This window comes from Dermacentor andersoni, chromosome 3, assembly GCF_023375885.2.
Source record: "Dermacentor andersoni chromosome 3, qqDerAnde1_hic_scaffold, whole genome shotgun sequence".
In the NCBI taxonomy this organism is placed as follows: domain Eukaryota; kingdom Metazoa; phylum Arthropoda; class Arachnida; order Ixodida; family Ixodidae; genus Dermacentor; species Dermacentor andersoni.
Window position 1 is genome coordinate 223,249,721 of NC_092816.1, and position 24,670 is coordinate 223,274,390.

The following is a 24,670-nucleotide window of genomic DNA, read 5'->3' on the forward strand; positions in this document are numbered from 1 at the left end:
CAGGCGACGGGAGCTACGCGGGAAAACATATCAGGGGACGCATGAGAGTCGCACATCCCAACAGTGTGTAGGCGCTGCCCTTCACTCTCGCAGCTCTATCGCAGCCCCTTCAGTAACGGGCTCCCTTGTTGGGATTTATATTGAGCGCGATAGTACACTTAATGCAGGATAAACTTGTGAACAAACTTATAAAGCTAATGTTATGCTGAATTCTAGCGACGTTTTAAACGAAATATTTATAGTTTTTGCTACGGGTTGATAGTTCATTCACGGAGTCATCACTCGCTGTTGCGTAACTTCGTTACGCAACTCCGTTACGTTACGAAGCGCGTAACTTGCGTAACGCGCTTCGTTCTGCCGGCTTACCTTTTTATACGACTCCTCGCTATTTTGACGATTACTATATTGTCTCCGTTTTGTGGTGGTTGCCCAATAGGGTGAGATTCTGTTTGAGTGGTTTGAACTAATCGATGAAAGGTAATCGAGTTTGCAGATGCTCGTGCCGATGCAGTGATAACGACTTTGGGACTCCTAGGTTCTTAGACGTGCCACACGCGAGTCAGGGCAGAGATCAGTGGTGTCACTTTGAAATTTTGAGTTTTTGGAATGAAACGCGGATGACCTTACTTTTAACAAACTTGTTGGGTACGCGAAGATTGCACACTGTATGCAGAAACGGCCAGTGTTGTTGGATGCAACGCATGGTGTTAGGAATGGCCGTATGGGGTGCCAGCTATTTCAGCCCGCTGCACGTGTTCCAATCCAACCAGACGGGGCGCACTTCAGAGAACTGCGGATAACCGGCAGCCACGTGGCGCGGGGTCAGCTCAGGAATGTGGTACCCGGCCGCGCCACCCGGGACGGAGCAGAGTTCTACGAAGCCCCTCTGACGTCGACTCCGGACCTTTACACCTGTGCGTGTGTGCAACACGAGTATGTGAGCCCGCCTCCTCCAAAAGGGCGGGTCATCTTCGGCGAGGTCCGTTCCGTTCGTTTCCGTTCGCTTGGAATCAAGGGGGGGACATGTGCTTAAAAGCAGCGGTTGTCGGCTGCGAGAGTGTGCTCGTTGTGTGCTCGTCATAGTGAGCTGAGTGCTCGTTGTCGTGCTAGAAATGTACTCGTGAGCTGTGTGCTCGGAAGCTGTTTGCTTTATGTTAGTCTTGCGGGCCCCATTTGGGAGTCACGCTAGACTGTCGAGGTATGTCTTGTCGAAGATGTAAATAATGTAAATAAATCCTGTTCACCGAGTTCCTCTGTACGACCGTCAACTCCTTCAAATGGTGGCAGCGGCGAGATCGCCCGACGACTCCTACATCTGTTTGACAGCGGTGGGATCGTCCGACAAATCTAATAATGGAGACAACCTAACGTACCGTTCCATGCCCCACCTGTAGAACGACCCGACATGACCCTATATATTTGTAAGAGAGCAAGCAAATAAGTCCTTGTCACGCGGAAAGGTGATGTAAGCTGTCACTAGCGTGTGTCTCGCATTTGTCGTCCCGGAATTCCCCGCTGACTGCCCAGACACGCAACGCTCATTGGCTGGAAGCACCGCATCGGCCAGTGCGGGACGAGTATACTCGAAGAGCAGTGGACATTTGTGTGCGCACGCGTGCCCTCTTGTTTGTATCACGTGACACCCCGCTGAAACAGAACGGGACGAACTTTCCGCCGGGACACTTGTGGAATTTCGGACTGCAGGGGTTCACCTGACGGGGACAGGGAAGAGCGCCGCGGGGAAAGCCGACGCAACAGAACGGCGAGCGAGCATTCTATCGCGGCCGCTCTGACGAGGTTTAACATTCTTGTTTGCGCAACTGCAGCCAGCGAAATAGACGGCATTACATGCCTCCTTACCCACCTGGCGTAATCTGTGCTGGCGGTTGAGCAACAAGCACAAGCAACGCAGCGGGGAGGTGATTTGGTGATATGCTGAGATTAAGAAAATTACAGGCACGATGGGGAGTCTGCTGTCACTCGGCATGGCTACACCTGGAGACTGCTGGGAGAGGCTTTCGTGTTGCAGTAAACATGTGACGACGATGAATGTGCAGCGGATTGCGGTACACCGCTGCAGCAGTCAGACAGGGCGGTGGACCAAGCTGCTGTTCTCCTCGCCGCAGAAGGGAGGGCAAAGCTGGCGTCGCCGGACGCTCGAAAGCGGTGCCTGCTGAATCTTGGCGTATAATGCTGCATTATGTACAGAAGAATGGAGGATTTCTGTTTTTATTCGTTTTGTTCTCTCATGCGGTGTACAGGGATTCTCGTGCAACGCGTATAATACGTGGTCACGGCACACCACATTTGTACAATCGCAGATGCATTTTGCTCCAGCATCGTTCCTCACGCCTTCGGCCCTTTTGTCGCCAGGTCCAACCTTCGGTGGGGGGTGTACACGTCGCCTTTTCATTTATGCTGCAGCAGCAACAAAGGTGAAAGGGTACGCGGGAGGACCGTGACGTCATTTTTCATCCTCTCTGTGCTGCTGGAAATCGGCAGGCTCTTCTCGCGGTTGTTTAATCGGCTTGTATCAGCACCGGTTAAGCGATCTGGATCTAGAGATTCTTCGCTCAGCAATTGCTATGCTTGTTGAGTAACGCGCAGAGCTGTGTTAACGCGCAGCCTTCTCTTCCGTCAGAGACGATCGAGAAGGCTGTCATCGTTTTTTTTTTTTTTTTTTTTGACACTTAATTTGCTGCGTAGAAAATTGCCCCGGCGGTCCCGCCGCCGCTCAATTTGAAATGCCCGCGCCAAAAGGGACGAGTGACGTAATCTCCGCTTGACCTCCCCCTATGCCGCTGTCTGTGAATAAGCAAGTGCTGACGCCGCATGATAGTCTACAACAGGTGGCGCCAGTACGATTTTCCATTTTCTAGCCTACAAAAGATGTGTTCTCGCTACGAACTCGCTGTAAGAGAAGCCTAATCCTTTAATCTTGCTCGACTTAATATTTTCTTTCAGCGGCTGAGTACAACTGTAGACGCGCAGCTGCGACTACGCTGCTCTCTGTCAGGGGCTTAATTGTATACTTGGCGGAGCACATCGTGCGCCTGGAAGCAGTGCACGGAAAAAGGAAACGAACGAACGAACCGATCCTGGCCGTTGGTGCTCGCAGGCGCGAAGCTCTTGTTAGGCGCAATCATGCACAGCGATCACAAGTGACACGCACACTGTGCGTTGCTGCGGGACTTGCGGTGAGAACTATAGCCGTTTAATTGCCTTGCGGGCGCCACGAGCTTTTGTCGAAACCCAACACGATTACGTGTGGATTCGGCAAGAGTTTGCTGCTCACGACTGCGAGAAAGGAGACGCGTAGACACCGACGCGCCGCTGGGCCGTTTGTGTTACGCAGATTGCGTGACGGGTTCTGGACTGTGATTTGCATGCTTGCTCGGATGGCGTCTTCGGCGCCTCGAGGACACGCGGTGTCGACTGACGCTCACTCGCTGCTCCGGCGGCCGCGCTTGGGCCGGGGGGCCAAATTATTCGAGATGCGTGCCTCGTAATCGTCGTTTTGGCGCGTAAAAGCCCGTATCTTTAGTGCGAAAGAATTATATGCCCCGTTACGCAAAAATCTGGCGTTGTTGTCAGCGGCGTGACCGAATAATGGTACCAAACATGGCCGACGGCAAATAGTAAAACCACATCTGTAAACAAAAAGTAAAAAATAGTTGTCTACCGCGGACTCAGCTAGCTAACCGCGCACTTGGTTAAAAAAAAAAAAACTAGCTCTGGTCGACAGCGGCCCGCGAATGTGCCACTGTGGACCAGAAACACGCGACGCAAAGTAAGTCACACGCGTACACCCGTCCCAAGCGGCTCCCACGCAAAAAAAAGGGCGCCTCGCGAACTCGGGGAGCAAAGAGACACACAACCTTTCTCTGAAACGCAACTTTACTCTCCCCGAACGACACAGGTTACAGTACACCGCCAAGGTCGTAAGACGCGGGGCTCGAGGCGGATGCCTGCGGTCAGCGAAGGGAGGTCGAACCGGGGGTGGCGGCGAGGCTGCAGGCATGCAGGCCGCCGCTTGCGGTACTGTCTCCTCAATGTGTTCGAGGCACCTCGATTTCTGAGAAAAACAGGACCTGGTAGTGACGGCGCCGGTGTTCGTTGCTTACACTCGGCCATCCTGCACGATCTCGTCCCGAGAGAGTCTCGTCAGTCCGACGCCAACTGAAGTTGTTTCATCTGGCTTGCATGGGCTCTCGTGGCGTAGTCTGGCCGCGTCGATCCCTTCGATATTCGTAGCTTCGAGATGCGATATGTGTCGGCGGGCAGCACCTCTGTAACTATGTGCGGGCCTCTGTGTTTAGATTGCGTCTTCGTGGACTGTCCTGTGTCCTTAACTGTTTGTGGCCGCGGGGGCGGCGGTAGTCGATCACCCTCTTGTATGCGCAATCCTGTCTTCTGCGCGAGAAGAACATGGCTGCTGTACTGGGAAGTACTGTCACGGATGAATCCACATGATTTCAGCTCATCAGTATAATGTCCTTCAGTACTCGCCTTTCATAGTAAAAGCTGCGGTATGGTGGCTGGAAAACCGGCTTGCTTCCAAGGAGCTCCACGATTTTCATTTCAGCGATGCCGGTGCACCCTAATTCTTCCATTTTGAGAGCGAAGCAATTGCTACGCTTGTTGAGTAACGCGCAGAGCTGTGTTTTCTCTTCGTCAGAGACGATCGAGGCAACATCAATATCGCCTCGGTTAATTGGTTGCGGCGCTGAGGCCTCCTCGTTGACGGCCAGTGGGACTTGCTTTGATATGTTGCAAGAAGCCGGTGGACGCATGAGTATCGGTCCTTGCTTCAGCTGCAACGTGACGTTGCTGTAGCTTGTAACGGGGACGCTGACCACATCGGTTGCACCAAGGGAAGGCGTTCCTGACACAAACAAAATCGTTCGCGGGGGAACCTCAACGTTCTCGCGACACGTGACGACTTCTCTCGGTCCCTGCAATTCTGCAACAAGACGTGTCAGCTCTTGTGCTTGCCCTTGATTCAGCAAATGGGTGCACCCCGTACTACGGACCACGAGCAGATCGGGCAAGTCGATCATGTCAATGCCAATGATGACGTCCGGTCCAACAAAGGCGTCGTCGCTGACTATGTCGAAGACGACGGCCGGAAGATCAACGTCGTCGACGCGCGCCTTTAAGTCTAGTTCGCCGATTGATGACTGCTGTCCACCGCGTATGGCCGCCCCGGGAGGCGCCGTAAGCTCCCTGTTCAGCTGCACGGCACGCGCCAGCTTGATCAAGCTCACATCGGCACCCGTATCGAGAAGAGCGACCATCCATTCGCCGTCATTGCAAACGCTTTTGTGCGACCTTTTTGAAGGCGTGGTGCGTACAATATTGGTCACGTTCTCTGAGCGGCCCTGATTCGGACGAAATTTCGCGCTGTGCCCATCGCAATTACACTTCGTGCAGTCAAGTGGGCGCCGTGGCTCAGAACACTGACGCGACAGGTGGCCCGTTTTTTTTGGCAGTTGTAACAACGTACTCCGTCCGCGTGTCGCACTCCTTCTCGCACGGTACTGCTGCGTACAGCATCGTCTACTTGTAATGAATAAAGGGAAAATCAGACATCCACCCCTTCGTAGCAATTGCTACAAAGGAAGCCCATACGGGTTCCTCGAAAGAAAAGCCTCATAGTTGAAGAAAAAAACTATGAGGCTTTTCTTTCGAGGAACCATCCAAAAGTTCCTCGAAAGAAAAGCCTCATAGTTGAAGAAAAAAAATATTAGGCTTTTCTTTCGAGGAACCCGTATGGGTTTCCTTTGTAGCAATTGCTACGAACGGGTGGATGTCTGATTTTTCCCTTTATTCGTTACTTCTCTCCACCTTGCGGCTTTCCGCAGAACTACTACGTCATCGTCTACTTGTGTTGACGAAGGAAATGGCTGGTGGCCACTGCTCGGTCAGCTTCGGCTGCTGAATCTTTGTGCCGATGTGAATTGTTTTTCTCGGCTTTCTGTAAAATTTGCATACGCTTTGATGGCTTGAAGCAGCTCGTCCACACTTCTGTAGCTTCTGTCCCGCAGCGCAAAACTCATTTTAGTCGACCAGAGGCTTCTGACAATCTCTGTAATTGTGTCCGGCAGATTTAGCTTGACACTGGCGCACGTTCTTTCCTTTTATCGAATGTACTTCGCCACCTACTCGTCACGACTCTGAACTCTATCGGCCATTCTTCTCCATAAATCCGGGAAGCTTTCTTTATTCACGAAGGCACATTTAAATGCAGTTAGGAACTCTTGCCATGACTGACGCCTTGCTGCTGACGAGATCAGCCAATCCTTAGCGGGGCCCTGCAGCTTGAGGAGAATTGCAGTAAAGCGTTGTTGTTCAGACCAGTTGGCTAAGTCCGCAATGCGCGAGAATGTTTCCAGCCAGTCTTCGACACTGATCTGGGCGCTGTCTCCGTTAAAGCTTGTGATTGCGGTACAGGGGTCCGGACTCACATGAACAGTTGTCGCTGTCGAGGGCGGATTCATCCTCCCTCATGCGGGCCATTGCAGAGACGGCATCGGTGAGCTGTCCCAAGATGGCGTTGCTCGGGCCTTGATCCGGCTGGAACGACGGTGTTGGGGGAGCAGAAGTAGAGCCTCCGAGCTCCCAATGTCCTCCTGCAGTCGCGAAAGCTGGGCGACTGTTTCTTGGAGCTGGTCTGTTGCGCCGCGATCATTGCGTTGCCTGGTGTCTCGGTGGCGCTCGTCACCTCCTCAGCAGCGCGCGACTGGGCAGCAAGACGTGTGTTGTACGGATGTTCGCCGTCCTGACTCATCTTGTCGGGCTTGTTGGGATTATCCCACTTCTGAGTGTAAACAACAAGTAAAAAAAGGTTGTCTGCCGCGGACTCTGCCGCGGACTCAGCTAGCTAACCGCGCACTTGGTGAACCCTTTCGCTGTCGGACCTTTCTGGCCGTGACGCACCCCCAGTGTCGGCTTGGTTTCAGGGAACGAGCATAACAGGGAATGAACGTAGCAATTTATTTTTGATTATGATTGGTATACAAATAACGTAGTCAATGCTATATGCACATTTCAGTGTTCTGCAGCTGCTGTTAGTAAACATCATCATCATCAGCCTGACTATAAAACCTGTTCAACATCCGAATCTGACGATGCGGAACCCTCTTCCTCGCATGCGACTCCGTCCGAGTCCGAATCCGAGCTCGGCTCGTATTCTAAATCGGAATTGAGCCACCACACCAATGAGCAGACGAAGGTCCCGCGCGCTCAGCCATCCGAAAGTAACCGCGCGCTGGGAGGATGCGCTTTCAGTCGCCCGCACAACGGAGAGAAATGGGACCTTGCGTGATCAAGAAGACAGAGGGAGATGGAAAAAGGCTAAACAAAGTTCGAAGGGCTTTACGTTTACTGCTGCAAGTCGGAAGCGAGGGTGCGGCGAGAGAGCGAAAGCAGCAATCGAGTCACCCTTTTCGGAGAGGCAACGGCACGGCACGTGCGCCTGAACTTGACGCGGCGTAGCCGACACACCAACAGAAGAAAAATAAAAACCTTCAAACCAGTGGAGATGGCAGAACAACCCTTGAACCCATAACCACACGCGCGCGACGCATGATCCAGCGAACGCGGAGCCACCGCGCCACTCAGCAAAGAGAAAGTGGGGAGTGGCAGTCGCACCGTACTCTTCAATACATGGGATAACACAGGTCGGGGAGAATATACGAACTTGTAGAAAGAGTCAACAGATGGCGCGGCCAATTTAGGAGCGCCAACTTTGCGCTCAGGCGCGAAATTTTGAACGCACGATAGAGAACGTACCGGTACGTCAGTGACACCGTGGGGGGGGGGGGGGGGGGGGGGGAGGGAAGCGCGATGACGTACCGGTACGTCCGTGACAGCGAAAGGGTTAAAGAAACAAGCTCTGGTCGACAGCGGCCCGCGAATGTGCCACTGTGCACCAGAAACACGCGACGCAAAGTAAGGCACACGCGTACACTCGTCCCAAGCGGCTCCCACGCAAAAAAAGGGCGCCTCGCGAACTCGGGGGAGCAAACAGACACACAACCGTTCTCTTTGAAACGCAACTTTACTCCCCCCGAACGACACAGGCTACATCGCCAGGGTCGTAAGACGCGCGGCTCGAGGCGGAGCGAGATGCCTGCGGTCAGCGAAGGGGGGTCGAACCGGGGGTGGCGGCGAGGCTGGAGGCCAAGCTCGAACGCCGCTCGTTCGGGTTACCCTCGAGTTTTCGTTTGGCGCGGTTAGAGCGCAGCAACAGACGACTGCGATGCTTTCGCATTTCCATAGAGTCTCTGCCGAATTCCTTTACAGTGAAGCTGCCTATGGGATATGGTAAAGAATGTGTCCGAGATGTTGTCGAAAACGGATCATCATGTGTGCCGATCTTGGTGATAGTGAAGAAAGGGTCCAAGCTCTAAGGCAGATACCCCTGTGGGCTGGGGACCTGTAGCGCGCCCTTGAACTACGACTGTCACACGTGGGACCCAAGAGGTCCTAGGTACAAGGGTAAGAACAGATGTTCTTGCAAAAAAAAAACAAAACAAGATCGTTTTGTGCAATTTCTTTAAAAAAATGACTGAAGAATAGTTTAGTAACGTCTGCTGGAAGGGTACTTGGTACAGGCTTTAGAAACGGTTTTAGGCGCAAAAAATAAGACACGCACAACAGATAAAAGTGCGCGTGTCCGTGTCTTATTTTTTGCGCCTACAACCATTTCTAAAACATTTAACAAATTCACGGCGCCAACCGCGCTAGTGCCACTGATCGCGCGTTCGTCTTGCACAGCTGCCTCCGTTATGCACGAAAGCATCAGCAGTGGATCGAGCGTCGTCTTCTTCCACAGCCGGCTGCTCCGTTGCCCCCGCCCATCATTCCAGCGTACAATTGCCGTTCGTTGTCTTACCTGGCATTTAATAAACAGAGGTGATAGGCGAATGTGTGTGCGTACCTGTATCGCCACGCTGAGCACATATTGTTCAATATTCTGGGTCACCTGCGTGTCGTGCGTTAAACAGCTTCACTGGTCATCCACCTTCACGGAATGTGTGTTCGCTTCAATCCTTCCGACCGAGAAGCGCTCGTCGCTCCACTGGCGTCAGTTGTGCGCCTAATTCAGTGGTGGAGTCAATTGTTTCTGCTGTCGGCCCACTTCAGTGTTATTTTCGGCGCCGTGCGGCTTTTGTCGGGCCTCGTTTCGCCTTTAGCCGCGACTTCGGAGACTGCGTACACAATGTCGGAAATGTTTTTGAGAAAAATAAACTGGTGGAACAGTACGGCTTTCAGCGCAACGCGCGTCCTCGGTAGAAGCTTGCGCAAAGGCGGCGACTTTCGTGAAATACCTTACAGTCCTAGCAGTTGACCCCTCTGCTTTAATGCGAGGTTATTGAACCCGAGTTCCACGCTAACATTACGAATGAAAATGCGATGCTATAGTGTCTGTGCGCCCCGCCAGCGCTAATATTACGGATAGTCCGTAGATTTGCCTAAAGTTTTCTTTTTGCTGTACCTACGACGATGCCGAATTATGTGAACGTTTTCGAAGCTGATTTTGCTATTGCGCCTTAGTAGCGTGACGGTGATTATTCTCACTTAGCTTCCAATTTCTACATAGTGTACAACTTGAAACATTACCAACAAGAATAGTTGTTTAGAATGCCAAATAATAATAAGAATTACACGTGGTAGCTGGCAAACCATCTGTAGAGTTCGCGAGAGGCATTCTGCAAAGTGTCGCGATATAAAATTTTTATGCACTGGGAAACACGCACTTACGTGAATCGCGCGTGTCTGCTCGAGGGAGGCACCGCGACGGCACAACTCGGTTCAAGGACGAAAGAGGGAAGCCGCCGCAGCTGGAAATGAATGCGCACCGAATCGTGCAGGATACTTCGGGCGCCACACGGCGTGATTTCCGGTCAGCTACTTTGCAGCACCAAATGTCGCCCACACGGTCGCCGTGCTCGAATTCCTGATGGATCATTTTTGGCGCAGCCTGTCGTGAGGTAGGTGGGATTCGTGTAGCGATGTGTTGACGCTACTCTGTCGACGCTGCAGCCCTTCCGAAATAAGCGTTTTCCGTTCAAGGAGCAAGACGGAACACGACAACGCCGACAAGAAATGCGTCCGCCGAGTGCTTTATTTAGTCACGTGTCTTCCCGCAAAGGATCGATCGTTAAAATGGATGGCCACAGCGTCGTACGCGAAACAAACCTCGTGGTCGTTTTCCGTTCACTGCATGGCCGTTATCGCATGGGACATGTCCACAAATCGACGACCGGCCATTGCGAATTTCGACACTCGCGCTTATGTCGCACGAAAAGCACCGTGTGCGTTCCCGGTCAAGGCCAAGTGTTCGTGGCCATCTCGGACAAAGCACTGCGACTGTGGCGCATACTTTCTACGCGGCACAGCATTGCGTGTAGCACTCACTCGAGGTCATTCGCTTTCGGTCGAAACTTCACCCGAAGTGCGGGTAGCTCCTCTCGTAGCGGAACAGCGCCATGTCGGCGCGGTAGACGCGGCGCAGCCGGGCCATGAGCGACGCGCTCACGTTGGCGTAGTAGCGCTGCATGAGCGCCGCCGTCGGCTCGGACGAGTACGTGCGCCGGCGGCTGGGCAGCGCCACGCGGCCCTCGAGGCCCGCGCGGCGCAGCACGACCCGCGAGTCGCGCTCCAGTGTGTCGTACGAGCCGAGCACGTCGTAGCGCAGCTGGCACGGGAAGCAGAGGTCGCCGAGCGGCCGCCAGTGCTCGTTGAAGGCGGCCGCGTGGTCGCCCGGCTCCAGCGAGGCCACGTAGCGCAGGAACTCGTCGAAGGTGACGCCGCGACCCGTCTCCAGGGCCTGGCGCGAGGCGTTGACGCCGCGCTGCTGGCGCACGATGTGGCGGCCGTAGCGGAGCGGGAAGTAGTCGCTCCACGCGCGCTCGAACTTGTTCCGGTAGGCGGACAGCAGCCGCTCGAGCGGGTGTCGCGCGAACAGGAACTTGAGGTGGGTGGCGAGTCGGCGGCGCTGCTCCTGGCGCCGCATGTGCGCCAGGCTGCGGAAGGCGCTCGGCTCGTGGCTCCGGTTGGCCGGTATGCGCGCGGGGTCCGGCCGGCTCGAGCGCAGCGCCAGCAGCACGCGGCGCCAGTTGGTCGAGGCCACCTTGGGCACGGCGCAGTAGAGCAGCGCGTGCTCGTCGTCCACCAGCAGGTGGTCGAGGCGGCCCTCCGGCAGGTCCTCCAGGGCGGCCGGGTCTCCCTGGGAGCGGCAGGCGGCGCGAAGCCGCCGCTGCCGGCGCCGCTGCTCGGCCGCGTCGTCGCCGTCGCGGTGCCCCGGGCCGACCGCCGCCGTGCCGCGCAGCAGCAGCAGGAGCGCGGCGAGCAGCAGTCCCGCCACGAGCGCGCCGAGCAGAGGCGCGAGCCTCCGGCGGCCCCGCATGGGTTCAATGGTCTGACCTCGCCCGACGATGGCGGGGCCTTCTCCGAGAAAACGGCGGCACTCTCCCCCAGCGAGGGTTGTGGGCGAGGAGGATCTGTCCGCTCCCTTGCGCGCCCGCCCGGCGGCTGCTCGGAGAGGCGTGGTCGACGCGGGCCAACCTCCTGTTTCGCCGAACCGTCCGTTCGTTTTACCTTCTGCCAGACAGCGCGGAAAGACACGATTAATGATGCCGAAGCCCCGGCAACCTCGCAGTAATTTTTGCCCCCGGTGAACTGCACCGGGCGATTCCCGGTGCTAGAGCGATGTCAAGAGCACATCTCTCGGTCTCTGCCCACGTTAACATTCGAATGCTGATGCGCTTCAGTCGAAAAAAACGAAAGCAAAGGAACGGCAGACACCGGCACATGTAGGACTAGGTTTCGCCACTTAATAGTGACAGCTGTTGCCGTAACCGTCTCTGCGACCTGATGACGAGCGGCGAGTGGACTGATGTCGTTCATGTCCTCCTGTCCTTCATCGGGCGAGGAAAAAAGAGCGCGCGGCGAGCCTTTCGGCCTCTCCCGCTTGTGCGATCCGGCTTGACTGAGAGACTGCGCCTCACTCTTCACAACCCTCCTTTAAAGGGCCCCGTAGCAAATTTTGCTTATACGCTGGAAGTCATAACGTGTCCTTTAGGGAGCGTTCTGCCGCCAAAATTTTTCAAATCGATTCTTTAATAGCCGAGATAGAAATATTTCAGTGCCGCGACCCCATGATTTCAGCAGGCAGGCTCCACCGCCAAGCAAGATGCTCTCTCCACTCACCCCGTCTAGCCAGCGCAAGCGAAATTCCTTCCCTGCGTTCTCTCATACCGGAACTCGAGGATCGCGTGACGCATACGTCACAGGCCCCGCCTTCATATTGCTCGCTTTTTATTCGACGCAACACTTCCGCCGACGGCGTCGCGCCCGAGCTGTTGTCTCGTTCGCGCAGCGCACGATTTTGCGCGCTGTGCGAAAGGAAACATGACTAGCGGTACAGTTCAGTGCTACATGAATACTGAGGCAGAACAAGCGGATCGCAGAGCGGGATCACGCGCTTGAACACGGTTGAAAATGGCATAGTTTCGGTACCTGCGCACGTGACCGCACGACTGTGGGAGCAAGCTGACGAAGCGGAAGTACATCTCTCTTGCGTCGGTGCGAAGTAAAACAAAACAAAAACACGCAGACCTTCAGTTTGTGTGTTTTATTATAGATAGATAGATAACAGATATTAGCATAGATAACAGATGTTGTCTTGAATAATTATTGAAGTCACGTGTCACCACGAGCGACGTAACACTGCGGACACGATTACGTAGGCGCAGGGGCACGCTGACGTCATCGTCCGGCACGGAGCGCGGCGGCCGCGAGTGAAGAGGGAAAGGGCGTTCGGATTGGAATTTCAGGTCTTTCCGCGGCGCGTAGCGATGTAATACTTTGCAGACGCGATTGCTATCGCACAATGTATGCTCAGCGCTTGTCAGCTCAGAATAGCCAGACCTGGTGAGGGGCCCTTTAAGAACCTCCTTTAGGACGCAAGCGGCTTGCGTCCCCTAACCTGAAACTCTATAATATTGCTGTCGCGTGCTGCTGAACGATTCGAAGATGTTTTAGCTCGCGTTTTGTGAAATTTACGCAGTGTCAGTTCATACAAGGTCGTCAGGCAACCACTGTGTAGCCCTTGGGTGCATCGGTAACTACAATATGTGTAAATACCTCACGGAAGCGCAAACTTGTGACGCGTATCATCAGCCGTGGTGTGTGTATGTGTTGTGAACTATTTTGGGTGTATCGGTTTGAATCCAACAAAGAGAACCGGCGTCTGTGTATTGCGAGGAAACGCAAAATCTGCTGACAATCTGATCGCTTGGCGTAGGAAATAAAACATGAGCGCAAGCTCATCTACGGCCAACCTAAGGCAACAGCTGAGCGCCAGGCGCTATCAAATATTTGAGATACACCGGCATCGTTCTCATGCATTTCAAGTCTAGTAGACTAGAAAGATTTTATTGAGACATTTCAAGTCTACGCTAGCCTCCTGTATGAGGTCGATGGAGCTGCTCAACACAGCGATCACTGCGGTTGGTGAACCAGCATTATGTATATGTGCTTCGGCATTGCCTCTCTTTTTTTTTTTTTTTTGCCCTGTGAAGCCGTAATGTCCGATAAGGATCGCATAAAAAGACGGCTATTTGTGAGGACAAAATTTCCTTAATTGCGTCGTAGAGAACGGGACGAACAAAACCGAAAAAAGAAATAGGATGTCATCCCTTTTATCGAAAAGAAATAGAGAAAACGGGCCAACGCCGCAATAAGACCATGCATGGTCCATGCCGCACAACTTTTATAGATCTATAAACGTTGATGCCGCATGCTTGGACATGCGTTATATAGAACAGGTATCTGTAATCCACCACCTACCACATCTTAGGACGCTCGCGCAGTTCGTAAACGGTCCCTTTGCTGAACAAGCTCGATACACGCTGTGAAGTATGCTGCTGTTACTAACCAAAGCTATTTTATTCATGGGTGGAAACCTCGTCCACCGAACCAAGTAGTCACGCAATTTAATCTACAGCTAACAGTTTGAACGCTTGTCACATTATAACAGCACAGCTGAGGACTATCGTAGCAGAACGGTACGCAGGCTGTTACGATCGTCGCGTATGTTTCATTGCTCCTAAACCGCAGCTTAGAACAATGCTGCAACATTTGTGAATGGAACTTTCAGAAATGGATCTCCGAGACTTGGGCGCGCACACATCGCGCTGCGTCCGCCTCAACGCCAGCAGAAAGTCCGGCCACACCGACGTCTCGCAGAACCACGTAGCCACGTCACACTAAAAAGACCACGCGAAAACAAACACCAAGCCTTGTTAGATACGGGACCGTTTCCTTAGCCTACTTCGAGTTCCCCAGACATCATCGAATCGCACCACAGCTAATTGAGGAGCGAAGAAGCACGGATGTCACATTCCCTAGGCGCGGCACGTGCAAACAAGTTGGCGGACCCCACTTCGTGTGCAGCCGGTGGAGCTATTCACTGCTTGGCTCTTTCCGAAAGCGAAGAGAGAGCCAGGCACTGTTCCAGGTAACGTGGGTCCAGAAGCAAGACGGCTGTAATGCGCCGTGACAACCTGGCGGCGTCGTCACCATAGGGGGCTATGGTGACGGCGCATTGCAAGTCAGCAAGGCAAGACCGCAGGGGGACCAAGGAGCGACTCTCTTCGCCGGGTGTGACTCCATCGCACGGGCGCCTACCATTGGCCTAAAATGACGACACCCGAGCGGGCTCGCCGATTGGCCGAAAATGGCCCTGAGCGGGCTCTCCTATCGGCCGAACGTGACGTGTCTTCGCGACACCGAAGAGCTTAAAAGACGCAACCCGGGAGCTGCAGAGCATTCCTAGAGCATCCCTTGGTTCATCTCTCTCGAACTTCTTGCGACGGGCCGCAGCGTCCGAGTTTCTGCCGGCCCGTAATGACTCTACGACTGTTAATTGACTCCCACTGTAAATAATGTAAATAAACCTCGCAAGTTTTTCATCTCGAAGTCCTCCTCAACTCCTACAACTGGTGGCAGCGGTGGGATCGCCCCCAGATGCAACAGCCTGTGCCCTGTTGCAGGTGGGCATTCTGATGGACGCCTCAAGGTCTCCGGGCCCGGTTCGCCGCACTTGAATGTACAGCTTTTGGCACCAGCTCTTCGCACAATCGGCGCGTCCTTTCAAGGACGGCCTTCCAGCCGACATTTAAGTATAAACCCCATGCAAGCGATCTTGCACGCGACAGCGACGCGATGGAGATGGCTGTCGCGTTCGCTCGTCTCCTACAAGTCGTACCCCGTGCGAGCGACGACTTTGAGCGACGTCTCCCCAGTGTTGCCGGTATGAGGGCAGCAATATATGCGGCGAAACTAGCGTGACGTGTGCTTTATTAACTTCAGTTGATGTGTTTTGCTGTAAAAAGCAGCATAATCTATTTCTGAAAGTCTTGCAGTAGGTTCTTATACTTGCACGTATAAAAATTCAATCGTTAGCTCGTTCCGTGCGAGAATCGGAAGACTTGAGTTAAGTACATCCAGTTCCGGCTTCGCGCTATTGGCTTGTCGCTCATAGCACTTCCGGGCTACGAGCGACGAATTCTAGATTTGCAGAACCCAGCGATCGCGCGACAAGACCGAGCGATCTGTTCACGCGACGGCCCGATCCGTCGCTCGAAGTCGTCGCTGTCGCGCACAAAATCGCGTTAATGGGGTTTAGCCTTTAGCCCGCTTCGAGCGGCCGCTTAGTTTTCCTAGAAAGTGTGAAGCACATAGTAAACTGATCGCACCCGCCATGGTAGCAGGAGGTCGCGGGATCGAGTCCCGGCCGCATTTCGATGGGGCGAAATGCAAAAACGCCCTTTCCCTGCATTGGGGCACATTAAGAAACCCCAGGTGGTTAAAACTCTTCCCGAGTCCCCCACTATAGCGTGTATCATAATAAAATCGTAGTTTTGGTACGTAAAAGCCCATCATTCAGTTCAGTAAACTAATCACTTCCGTCTAGAACGCCAGTGCTATCTTGTCGCCGTACTCCTCTGCTGCTGAAAAAGCTCCCGGCTTGCACTTCGGATTGGCGTTTACCTCATTTTGTGTTTGTGGTGTTCCAAGCATGCTTGATTTAGTTTCATATGCGGTGATTAATAAAGGTTTCGCTTCTTCATAGGAAGGCTAGTTGCATTTGTTTAATTTATGTACATTGCCAGGCGTGTCGGACAATGTCTTATTTTTGCTTTTTTCTTTGAAAATAAAGAGGCGTCTTGTAGTATACGTACATACGGTCACAACCTGTAACGGAAGTCGGTTTTCGTGACATAGCAAGAGCGCACTGCAACGAGTGCTAGGCGCCGCAATCTCACTCGTTCAAATTCGTAATTTTCGAATTCGAATAGGAGGCTTCCTTTTGCCCACGCGGGAAAAGGAAGCCTCCTATTCGTCTCCTACGAATGTAACCAATTTCCAAGTCAGTGCAATGAGTGCGTTACTTATTTTCTGACGACGCGTTATTACCGGCGATGGCAGGCATCGGCAAGTCTGTTGTAAGCCAATCCACCGCTGCGACAAACCTGATGGCTCAGCGGATCGTCCCGAGAACGGCGTGCTTTGCGAGAGCCACGCGCTTCGTGGGCCGTTCCCGTCAGCCTCCGCGCGATGTTGCCAGACTGCTTGCTGTCATTGCCGGGATGGTTACGCACTCGGCAACGTGTATTCCTGGCACCGTTACGTGGTTGCCTCGTAGAATTTTCCTCAAAGTCGCGTCGATTGTTTGCTGGGCAGTGTTTGCTCACCTGAACGCTTAAGCGTGCAACCAGCACACGTACGCAAGAGGGAAAATGTGGGATGAAAACATAGCGTCGACGTGCAGCAGCGTTTTAATCTTTTGGAAGCGTCAGTGCTTAAAAACTTGAAAGGTCCGCTAAATACGTGACGCTGTGCAGGGAGTGTGCTAAAGAATATGTCAGAGTGAGGCATGCACACATTGGCAACTCAAGTTTCGTCGAGATTATTTCGCGTGTCCGTAGACACATATCGTGTGTGCTGGGTATACAGTACTCGCCCAAGAAGTAGCACTTTTGCGTCACACAAGACGTCCGCATGCCAAACGGCTAAAGAAAGAAAAAGACGTAAAACTGTAAGAAACAAACTTTATAGCCTCGCAGAAAGGCCTAGGTCAACTGTCACTACCAACCGAGTCTCACTGTTCTACCACTAAGTGGTTACGGCCCAGACTAGCGTTGCGTCGTACGGAGTCTTACTGATCTATCAGGTTTAGTGATTACGGTCTAGACTGAGGAACAAGCACCTCGTCTCGATTGTGATAGGTGAGACAAAGGGCGGTAGCCCATCCCGCAGAAGCAGTTGCCAGTGGGATTTGAAAGTTTGCTTAAGCCGCAACCCTAAGGGATGGCCTTACTCTGAGAGGTAAATGTATTGGAAAACAACCCTGTTTTCCTTTTTCCCACAACTTCGTTTCACTCTCCTATTTCCACGGGGTCAGTGACGGCCTTAGCAAACACGCCAGGCACGCACGATTTATTGAGGCCATCTCGAACCTCAGCGGCATTTCTAGCCAGCAGGGGGCGCTGGTGTCACAACGCCGCGTACCGCAGTCCCGCCTCAAGGTTTTTCCGCGTGGAAAAGATAATGACCGTTGGCGGCGTCCGGACGCGGTGTTCTCGAGACGACGTTCTCCGAACGCGATCTCCGCGCCGCGCCTCTATCTACGGCGCGCACTGCAGGTTGTCACTCGACACCTCGCGGGCTCTTCTCAAAACACACGTGGTTGCCGGCCGGACGGACCGTACGCGCAACGCGTTCCCCTCTGCGGCGTCTCTAACCAGCACGGCGCCACAACATCGCCGTCCCACTCGAGGCTTGTCTGCGTGGGCCCCTTTGGACCGTCGGCGGAATGCCAACAGCAGAACTACTACGTCAAATAGTAGTTAACAATATTGCTTCGTCTCCTTACATTACTTATGGTGCGTCTCATGGCAGCGTTCTGGGCCCTTTACTCTTCCTAATTTAGATAAATGATTTGCCACTTAATGTTTCTTCTCGCTTACGTATTTTCGCTGACGACTGCATTGTTTACAGATCAATTAACGGTACTGACGACCACCTGGCCCTTCAAAATGATCTTACCCTAATTCATAATTGGTGTAAGACCTGGTTAATGGCTGTAAATGCATCAAAATGCCAGGTAATTTTTTTAGTCGTAAGCGTGACACTCACATTTTTTCATACACCGTCAATCATAAAGAATTGTTACGTACACTATCATATAAATAATTGGGTGTTCACCTAAACGAAAACCTCTCCTGGGCAGACCACATTGCAGCCATCTGCGAAAAAGCTTCAAGGACATTAGGTTACCTACGTCGTAATCTAGGTAATTCACCTTCCAGCATCCGCAAATTGCCCTGTCAGACATTCGTTTGTCCACAGCTCGAGTATGCATAATCCATTTGGTCCCGACATGCTACCCACTTAATCGACATGCTTGAAACAGTCCAGAACCGAGCTCCCCGTTTCATCTCGCGTAATTATAGCCGCCACTCCAGCGTAACGCAAATCAAACTCGATCATGCCTTCCAGCCTTTGGTTCTTCGCCGTAATATCGCTCTGTTATCCTTGTTTCACAAATATGCTTATAATGCCACAGAATCCACACTGCATATCTAGATCGCACACATCTCGCCGACTAAATAACCGCTTAAGTTTCGCGCGCATGTACGCCGCGACACGTGCTTTTAACTTTTCCGCACTCCCGACGGCCGTTCGCTTGCGGTACAATCTTCCTGCTTTCGAGTCAGATTCGTCGTCTCCTACATGAGCATTTTTCATGATGGCACTGACAAATCACTTTATCTTGTTTCTTGTACTTCGCAATGTGCTTGGAACTTGTTGCAATGTTTTTATTTCTATTGATGCATTGTTACCTCGCTCTTATCAATTGGTATTTTATGCTGCGTCACGTGTTCACTTGTATGCCCTGTATATATTATTGCTGTTTTGAGTCTTCTCCCCGAAATATCCCTCGAAGCATTGTATTGCTTGGTCTGTTCATTTTTCCTGTATTGTACTTTCTAGTATTAGTGCCACACGTTAATTTTACTCGTGTTTTTTCCTTGAAATGTGCCTTTGTGGCATTTTATCACTTGACTTTTTTTTTTTTCCTTTTTCATGTTTTCCTCTTTCTAGTAATGTTTAGCCCTGCATTGGGACGTATCTTGCACCAGACGTCAACAGAAGGCTGCTTAGTCTTTTTTTATGCTTTTGATTTTGTGACCCCCCTTACACAATGCCCGGGCCTGTAAGGTATTTTAAATAAATAAATAAATAAATATGTGGGCGAGTAAAGATCGGAGCAAGGAACACGTAGGCAATTCTTGCCTGCATGCACGTGTTTCTCTATTTAACGATGACTTGGGTCAGAACGAGTGAAATTTAAATGACGAGACTTCATTAGACGTAGTTTTCGCTCGTTCTGTCATTGCGCACGCTCCCCTTTTCATCCGGGCACTCGCGTCGATTCTCCTCTGTGCGCCAGTGGCGACCTGCGTTGCCGAGGGACGGCGTCTCTCTGCACACCTTGCACTCAATCTGCTGTGCCCGATCCGAATGTTGCATCTCTGCCCGCGACGACCCCCGGAAGGGCGTCACGTTGCTTACCCACGCGCTGTCGGAGTCGAAGCTACGCGAATCGTTTTGCAGGTGGCGCAGAACCCCCCGCGCCTCGACGAGCCCGCACGTGGCCCGAAACGAGGAGCGCACGGTCCGCTCTGGCTTCGGCAGCCGGACGGCGTGTTCTTTTTTTGTTCGCTTAGTTTCAGCGATTGATCGCATTTGATGCAGGCCTTTTTTATCCATTGACATTAATGTTTGAGAGGCGGAACCAAGTTAGAAGTGTATAATGGTTGGTAAAGAGTAATCTCTTATTTGTTAAAGACTAAATAGAGTTGGCATTAGTGGCCTTTGAAAACATTAAAAAAAATATATTCTTGCGATGTGGTGCTTTTATTTAAAGATCAATTGATGTAACGGGGCCGCGCCGACACCGAGCCGCTGCAAGGACAAGCGCACTTCGTTCTCCTCTTCCTCCGTTCTTCATGTAGCTTTAGCCTAACACTCCTCCCACGCTCGTACCCAATTCCGGGGGGGCCCCCATTGAAGCACTCCCCCCCCCCCCCCCCGAAATTAAGACGCATATCCCCGCCCACGCCACCACTTCTCACACAGCGCCGCCAAATCAATGTTGAGACCTGATAGCTAATCGGTGGTTAGCATTTCGCTGCTTTTTTCACTTTAGGATGGCGGTAGTTATGGCGTCTCCTGGGGTGCGAAGCCCAGTTTTCTCATCGACTCGGTGCCCGCGCGATTAACTCAAGATGCACTCAGTTGTCACCGTCTATACAATGGTCATGCGCATCGTTGTTGCTTCGTTAGTTCAACCTTCTTCGTTTAGACTGATCCAGGGACCAGGAAAGGGATTCAGTTCGTGGTCAGTTCGTCTGTATGCATGTGGAACGAGTTGCGGCCAGAGAAAATGCCAATTGCGCTTAACTTTTCTTTTTGTTTCATTATTTCCTCTAGCGACGGCTCGCCGCAACGCTGACAGATCCTCAGAACCACATACCCGTGATATGAGTTAGATAAGGCGGAAAATAAAATAATGCGATACAGTGTCCATCATCAAACCCCGCAATAATCGTTAAATCCATAAGCAACATGACTGTAATCCGTTACCTTGTCTGGTTTTTCCCTAATTGTACACAACTTTTCGTGCAAGATTAGCAGCTGGAAACAAGAGTCGCAAGGAATTTAGAAATTAAGCGATCTACTAAGGAAAAGAGCAGATCGAGGCCACAGCCAAACAGAAAGGAAAAACGAAAATTAACAAATTTAACCGTCGTTTACGAAAATATTTATGGATCAACATCTTTTTATTTAAATAGGAAGTAGAGAAAACGCCGCCGAAAGTGGAGGACAATTCCGTGTGTTCTGAATGACGCTTCTACAGTTATCTCTGCTGTGCTTGTGTCGGTGTTTTTCTAGCCTTCCGCAGTGTGTGCAAGACGTCTAGAACCAAAGCTTCGTGCGCCATACGCAGTTGTAGGGGACTGGCGGCCACGCATCGTTACGTAACTTCCCAAATAACAATACGAGTCGGTTGTGGCACTTGTTAGCGCAGTATACGAGGGATCCAAAAGAACTGTGATTGTTCCGCAAATATATATTTCTGTATAATTCTTCCAGAGATAATTTAAAAAACGCTGCTATAGTCGGATACAACTTAAGTCTACAATCAAGCCTCGTCCACGCCCTCATAACCGCCAGCCACTGTTCCTCAGCGAGGCTGCAAATAATTTGCACTTCAAACTTTTTTCTGTTACATAATAAGGTGGTAGCTACAAAAATAAAATTATTAGCGCGTAATTTTATACATTTTCCCTCGCCCGTTATAGTGGAATGGCGAATGCCTAATTCTTTATTGAACTGAAATAACATGCTTGCTTCGCTACAACTATTTTGTGAAGTTTCACTTCAGTTGGCAGTGAAGTTTCATGAGTAAAACGGGTTCAGCAGTGAAATGAACTGCACCGCAGGCTTTTGAAGAGTGAAATGCTCAGATTCCATACATTTTGTCCATGTCTGTTGTACACCTCATTGCTTCCGCCGATAGAAAGACTCAGGAGCAGCAGACGCTCCGGAGGTATCAAGTACGACGCCATTTTGAAAAGGCCGCATGATGACGATGTTGTTTGCTTCTGTGATTGGCTGGCGCAGTAGCCTAACTCCGCGCGGTCCGTGTGCCTTGGTTGCCAACTGCTGTTCTTTGAAGTTCTATTCCACTGAAGTAATCTTTATTTTACCCTTGCGCTTCTTTACTTGTTCTTGGCAGTGTTCTTCCTGCGCTTCTTTCCTGCGCGAGTCCATTTGACGTGGTTCTTTGTTAAGTAATGGAGAGGTGTATCGCACAGGCGTACCTGTAAAAAAACACCTTATTTCATTTCTGTTTTGTGGGCTTACGCGTTTTTATGGCGAATGGTGGGCGTTATTCAAATTTGTACTAGTAAGGTACCCCCCCCCCCCTCGTTTGTATAGAAAAGTTACGTTGGGTTGCCCCCCCCCCCCCCCCCCCCCCCCTGAGAAAAAAAGCCCAAGCTGGCCCGGTACGAAGCTAGCGCGTTTTCAACGGAACAAGCGTTTTTTTCGGGAATAACAAAAGCTGCAGGTCGATTATTGAAAAAGGCAGCTGACAGACGTGTTCTGGAAGACAATCCACACGAGCCAAATGCAGTGATCACGCTATGGCACGTAAGAATTTTGTTCCCACAGCGGTTAAAGATTTCGCAATGGAAGCTTATGGAAACGACGAAAATTTGTACTAGATTTTCGAGGCAAGAACGATGCTTGTGATAAAACTACGGCGTCTATCGTAATACCCAGTGCAGCGTATGTGGTCCGGAGACTCGGCTTTCGATTGATACCTATCTCGACTCTCCACACATCGCGTAACACTGTTCCCAAAAGTGATTTTTGTAACACTGTCGTGAAAATTCACGTGGTATCTATAAAAACATAAGCGTACCGATTGGCGGAGCCTCGGAAGCCGTGGCCGAGTGTTAGAATCGCGCACGGTGGCCGCGGTTCGATTTCCGCTTCGCACTTTTTTTTAAGCCGCATAGGCCTACTTTTGTAGTCTTTCACTAGATGGCAGAAACACAAAACTCAAGATTTGCTTTCGGTCCTGGTTTTTCAGCGGCGCAGTTTTTTTTAAAGCCGCATAGGACTTAGTTTTATAGTCTCCCACCAATGGCAGAAACACAAAACTCAAGATTTGCTTTCAGTTCTGGTTTTCCAGTGGTGCTCTTGAAATATTATGTTTTCTATATTTCCTTCCTAAAACGTAGCATTGTCGTGTTCATTTGTTAGGTCATCCATTTTAGAAAGATTTTATTCACTGGACATCATAACTAGAAACTTGCACTCGGCTTTGTGTTATGCAAAAAAAAAAAAAAAAACGTTCGTGCTTTGTAGCCTGGAACCTGGGAGAACAAAATGGCTATTCTTATTGCGTTCTTCTGGAAGGTCCGTTTTCTTCGCCTTTCAGCTGTCCTTAATGGCACACTCCGAGCGAATCAGGTCCACCTAAGCCACAATGCCACCCGGTGGCCAGTGCCATTCCTATGCGACATTCGTGTGGAACAAATGGTCTGCTAGGCTGAGTCGCTGCCCGAACGTTAATTATTTCTAAAGATTCATCCAAATAAGAAATGCACCAACTAGGAGAAGATGTGAGCGTGTGGATTAATAGCTACTGTTAATGTGTTCCCTACAGCCAAGTGGTATGAATCCGTAGGTGTGGCCGTAAAAAAAACCATTTGAATAAATGTCCCGTGCTGTGTCTGCCCCGGTCGCTCTACAAAGAAGCTAGCTTGGCTATCCGTCAGTATTTAGGATCAACATATGGCGACCCTCGTTCGGTGTATTTGCTTTTAATGCGCAGCATTTTTTGTCGAGTACCCGAGCAATTTGGTAGCAAAATCGTGTCTGTAACGCCAAAAAACTTGACGCATTTCCCATATACATGCATAGGTCTTCATAAAAAGGGTTGGGGGGCCAACTTGAAATTGGAAGTGGCATCAGCATAAATTTGAGCGTGATATAGGGATGGGCCAAGCTGAATTTTGGGGATGGGATGGGCCAAGCTGAAAAATTTGGGGTGATATGGTACTGAGCCAAGCTGAATTTGAGGCTCATATGGGGGTGGCCCAACTGAAATTTGAGGTGGTATAGGGGTGGGTAAGCCTAAGGTTGGGGGAATATGGGAGGTGGGCCAGCCTGGATTTGGGGATGATATGGGGGTGTGAGAACCTAAATTTGGGGGTGATATGGGGGGAGGCCACCCTAACCATGGGGGTGATATGGGGCTGGGCCAAGCTGAATCGAGGGTGATATGGGGGTGGGCTAACCTAAATTGGGCAGTGATTTTCGGTGGGCTATCCTAAATTTGAGGTGATAGAGGTGTGAGCCAGGCTAAGTTTGGAGCTGATATGGGGGTGCGGAAGACATGGAAAGGACAAACGGACAGTCGAAGAACAGCTCGTACAATCTCCGTTTAATCATGTAGGCCGACCTGGATTTGGGGATGATACAGGGGTGGGCCAACCTAAATTTGGGGGTGACATGGGGATGGGCTAGCCTAACCATGGGGGTGATGTGCAGCTGGGCCAAGCTGAATTGGGGGGTGATATCATCATCATCATCAGCCTGGTTACCCCCACTGCAGGGCAAAAGCCTCTCCCATATTTTCCCAACTACCCCGTGTTGTATATGTGGTTTCGGTTACGGTTTGGGGATCACCTGCCGCCAGAGGCACCAGTGTCGCTATGTGTATATACATGACTGTATGTGGCAATAAACGGGGGATTGTTTGGTTGCTAGCAGTTCGTGTACTTGGGCGGCACCCGCCGCTACAACGTTGGCGACGAGGATGGGATCATTTCGGGGGGCGTGACTTTCGCCGCTTGCTTTCCGGCGCCATGAGCATTTCTGGACTCGCGCCGCCCCCCCCCCCCCCCCCCCCCCCCCGTTCCTGCCTGTGCCTGGTCGACCTGCTGTTGCGTGGCCGCAATGGTTCCGCATCTTCGAGAACTACCTGCTTGCTTCATGGGCCTCTGACTGC

The 24,670-nt window shown here is 51.7% G+C and overlaps 2 protein-coding genes across 2 annotated transcripts in view; one reads left to right on the forward strand and one right to left on the reverse strand.

Annotated features, from left to right (window-relative positions):
- The window catches only part of slgA (proline dehydrogenase slgA), a 339,042-nt gene that overhangs the window by 61,472 nt on the left and 252,900 nt on the right, over positions 1-24,670 (forward strand). The gene's annotated exons all lie outside the window — the stretch shown is intronic.
- Positions 10,112-11,452, reverse strand: LOC129385863 (carbohydrate sulfotransferase 11-like). Its single transcript, XM_055073034.2, has one exon. The coding sequence runs from the start codon at positions 11,414-11,416 to the stop codon at positions 10,454-10,456; it is 963 nt and encodes a 320-aa protein (XP_054929009.1). The 5' UTR covers positions 11,417-11,452; the 3' UTR covers positions 10,112-10,453.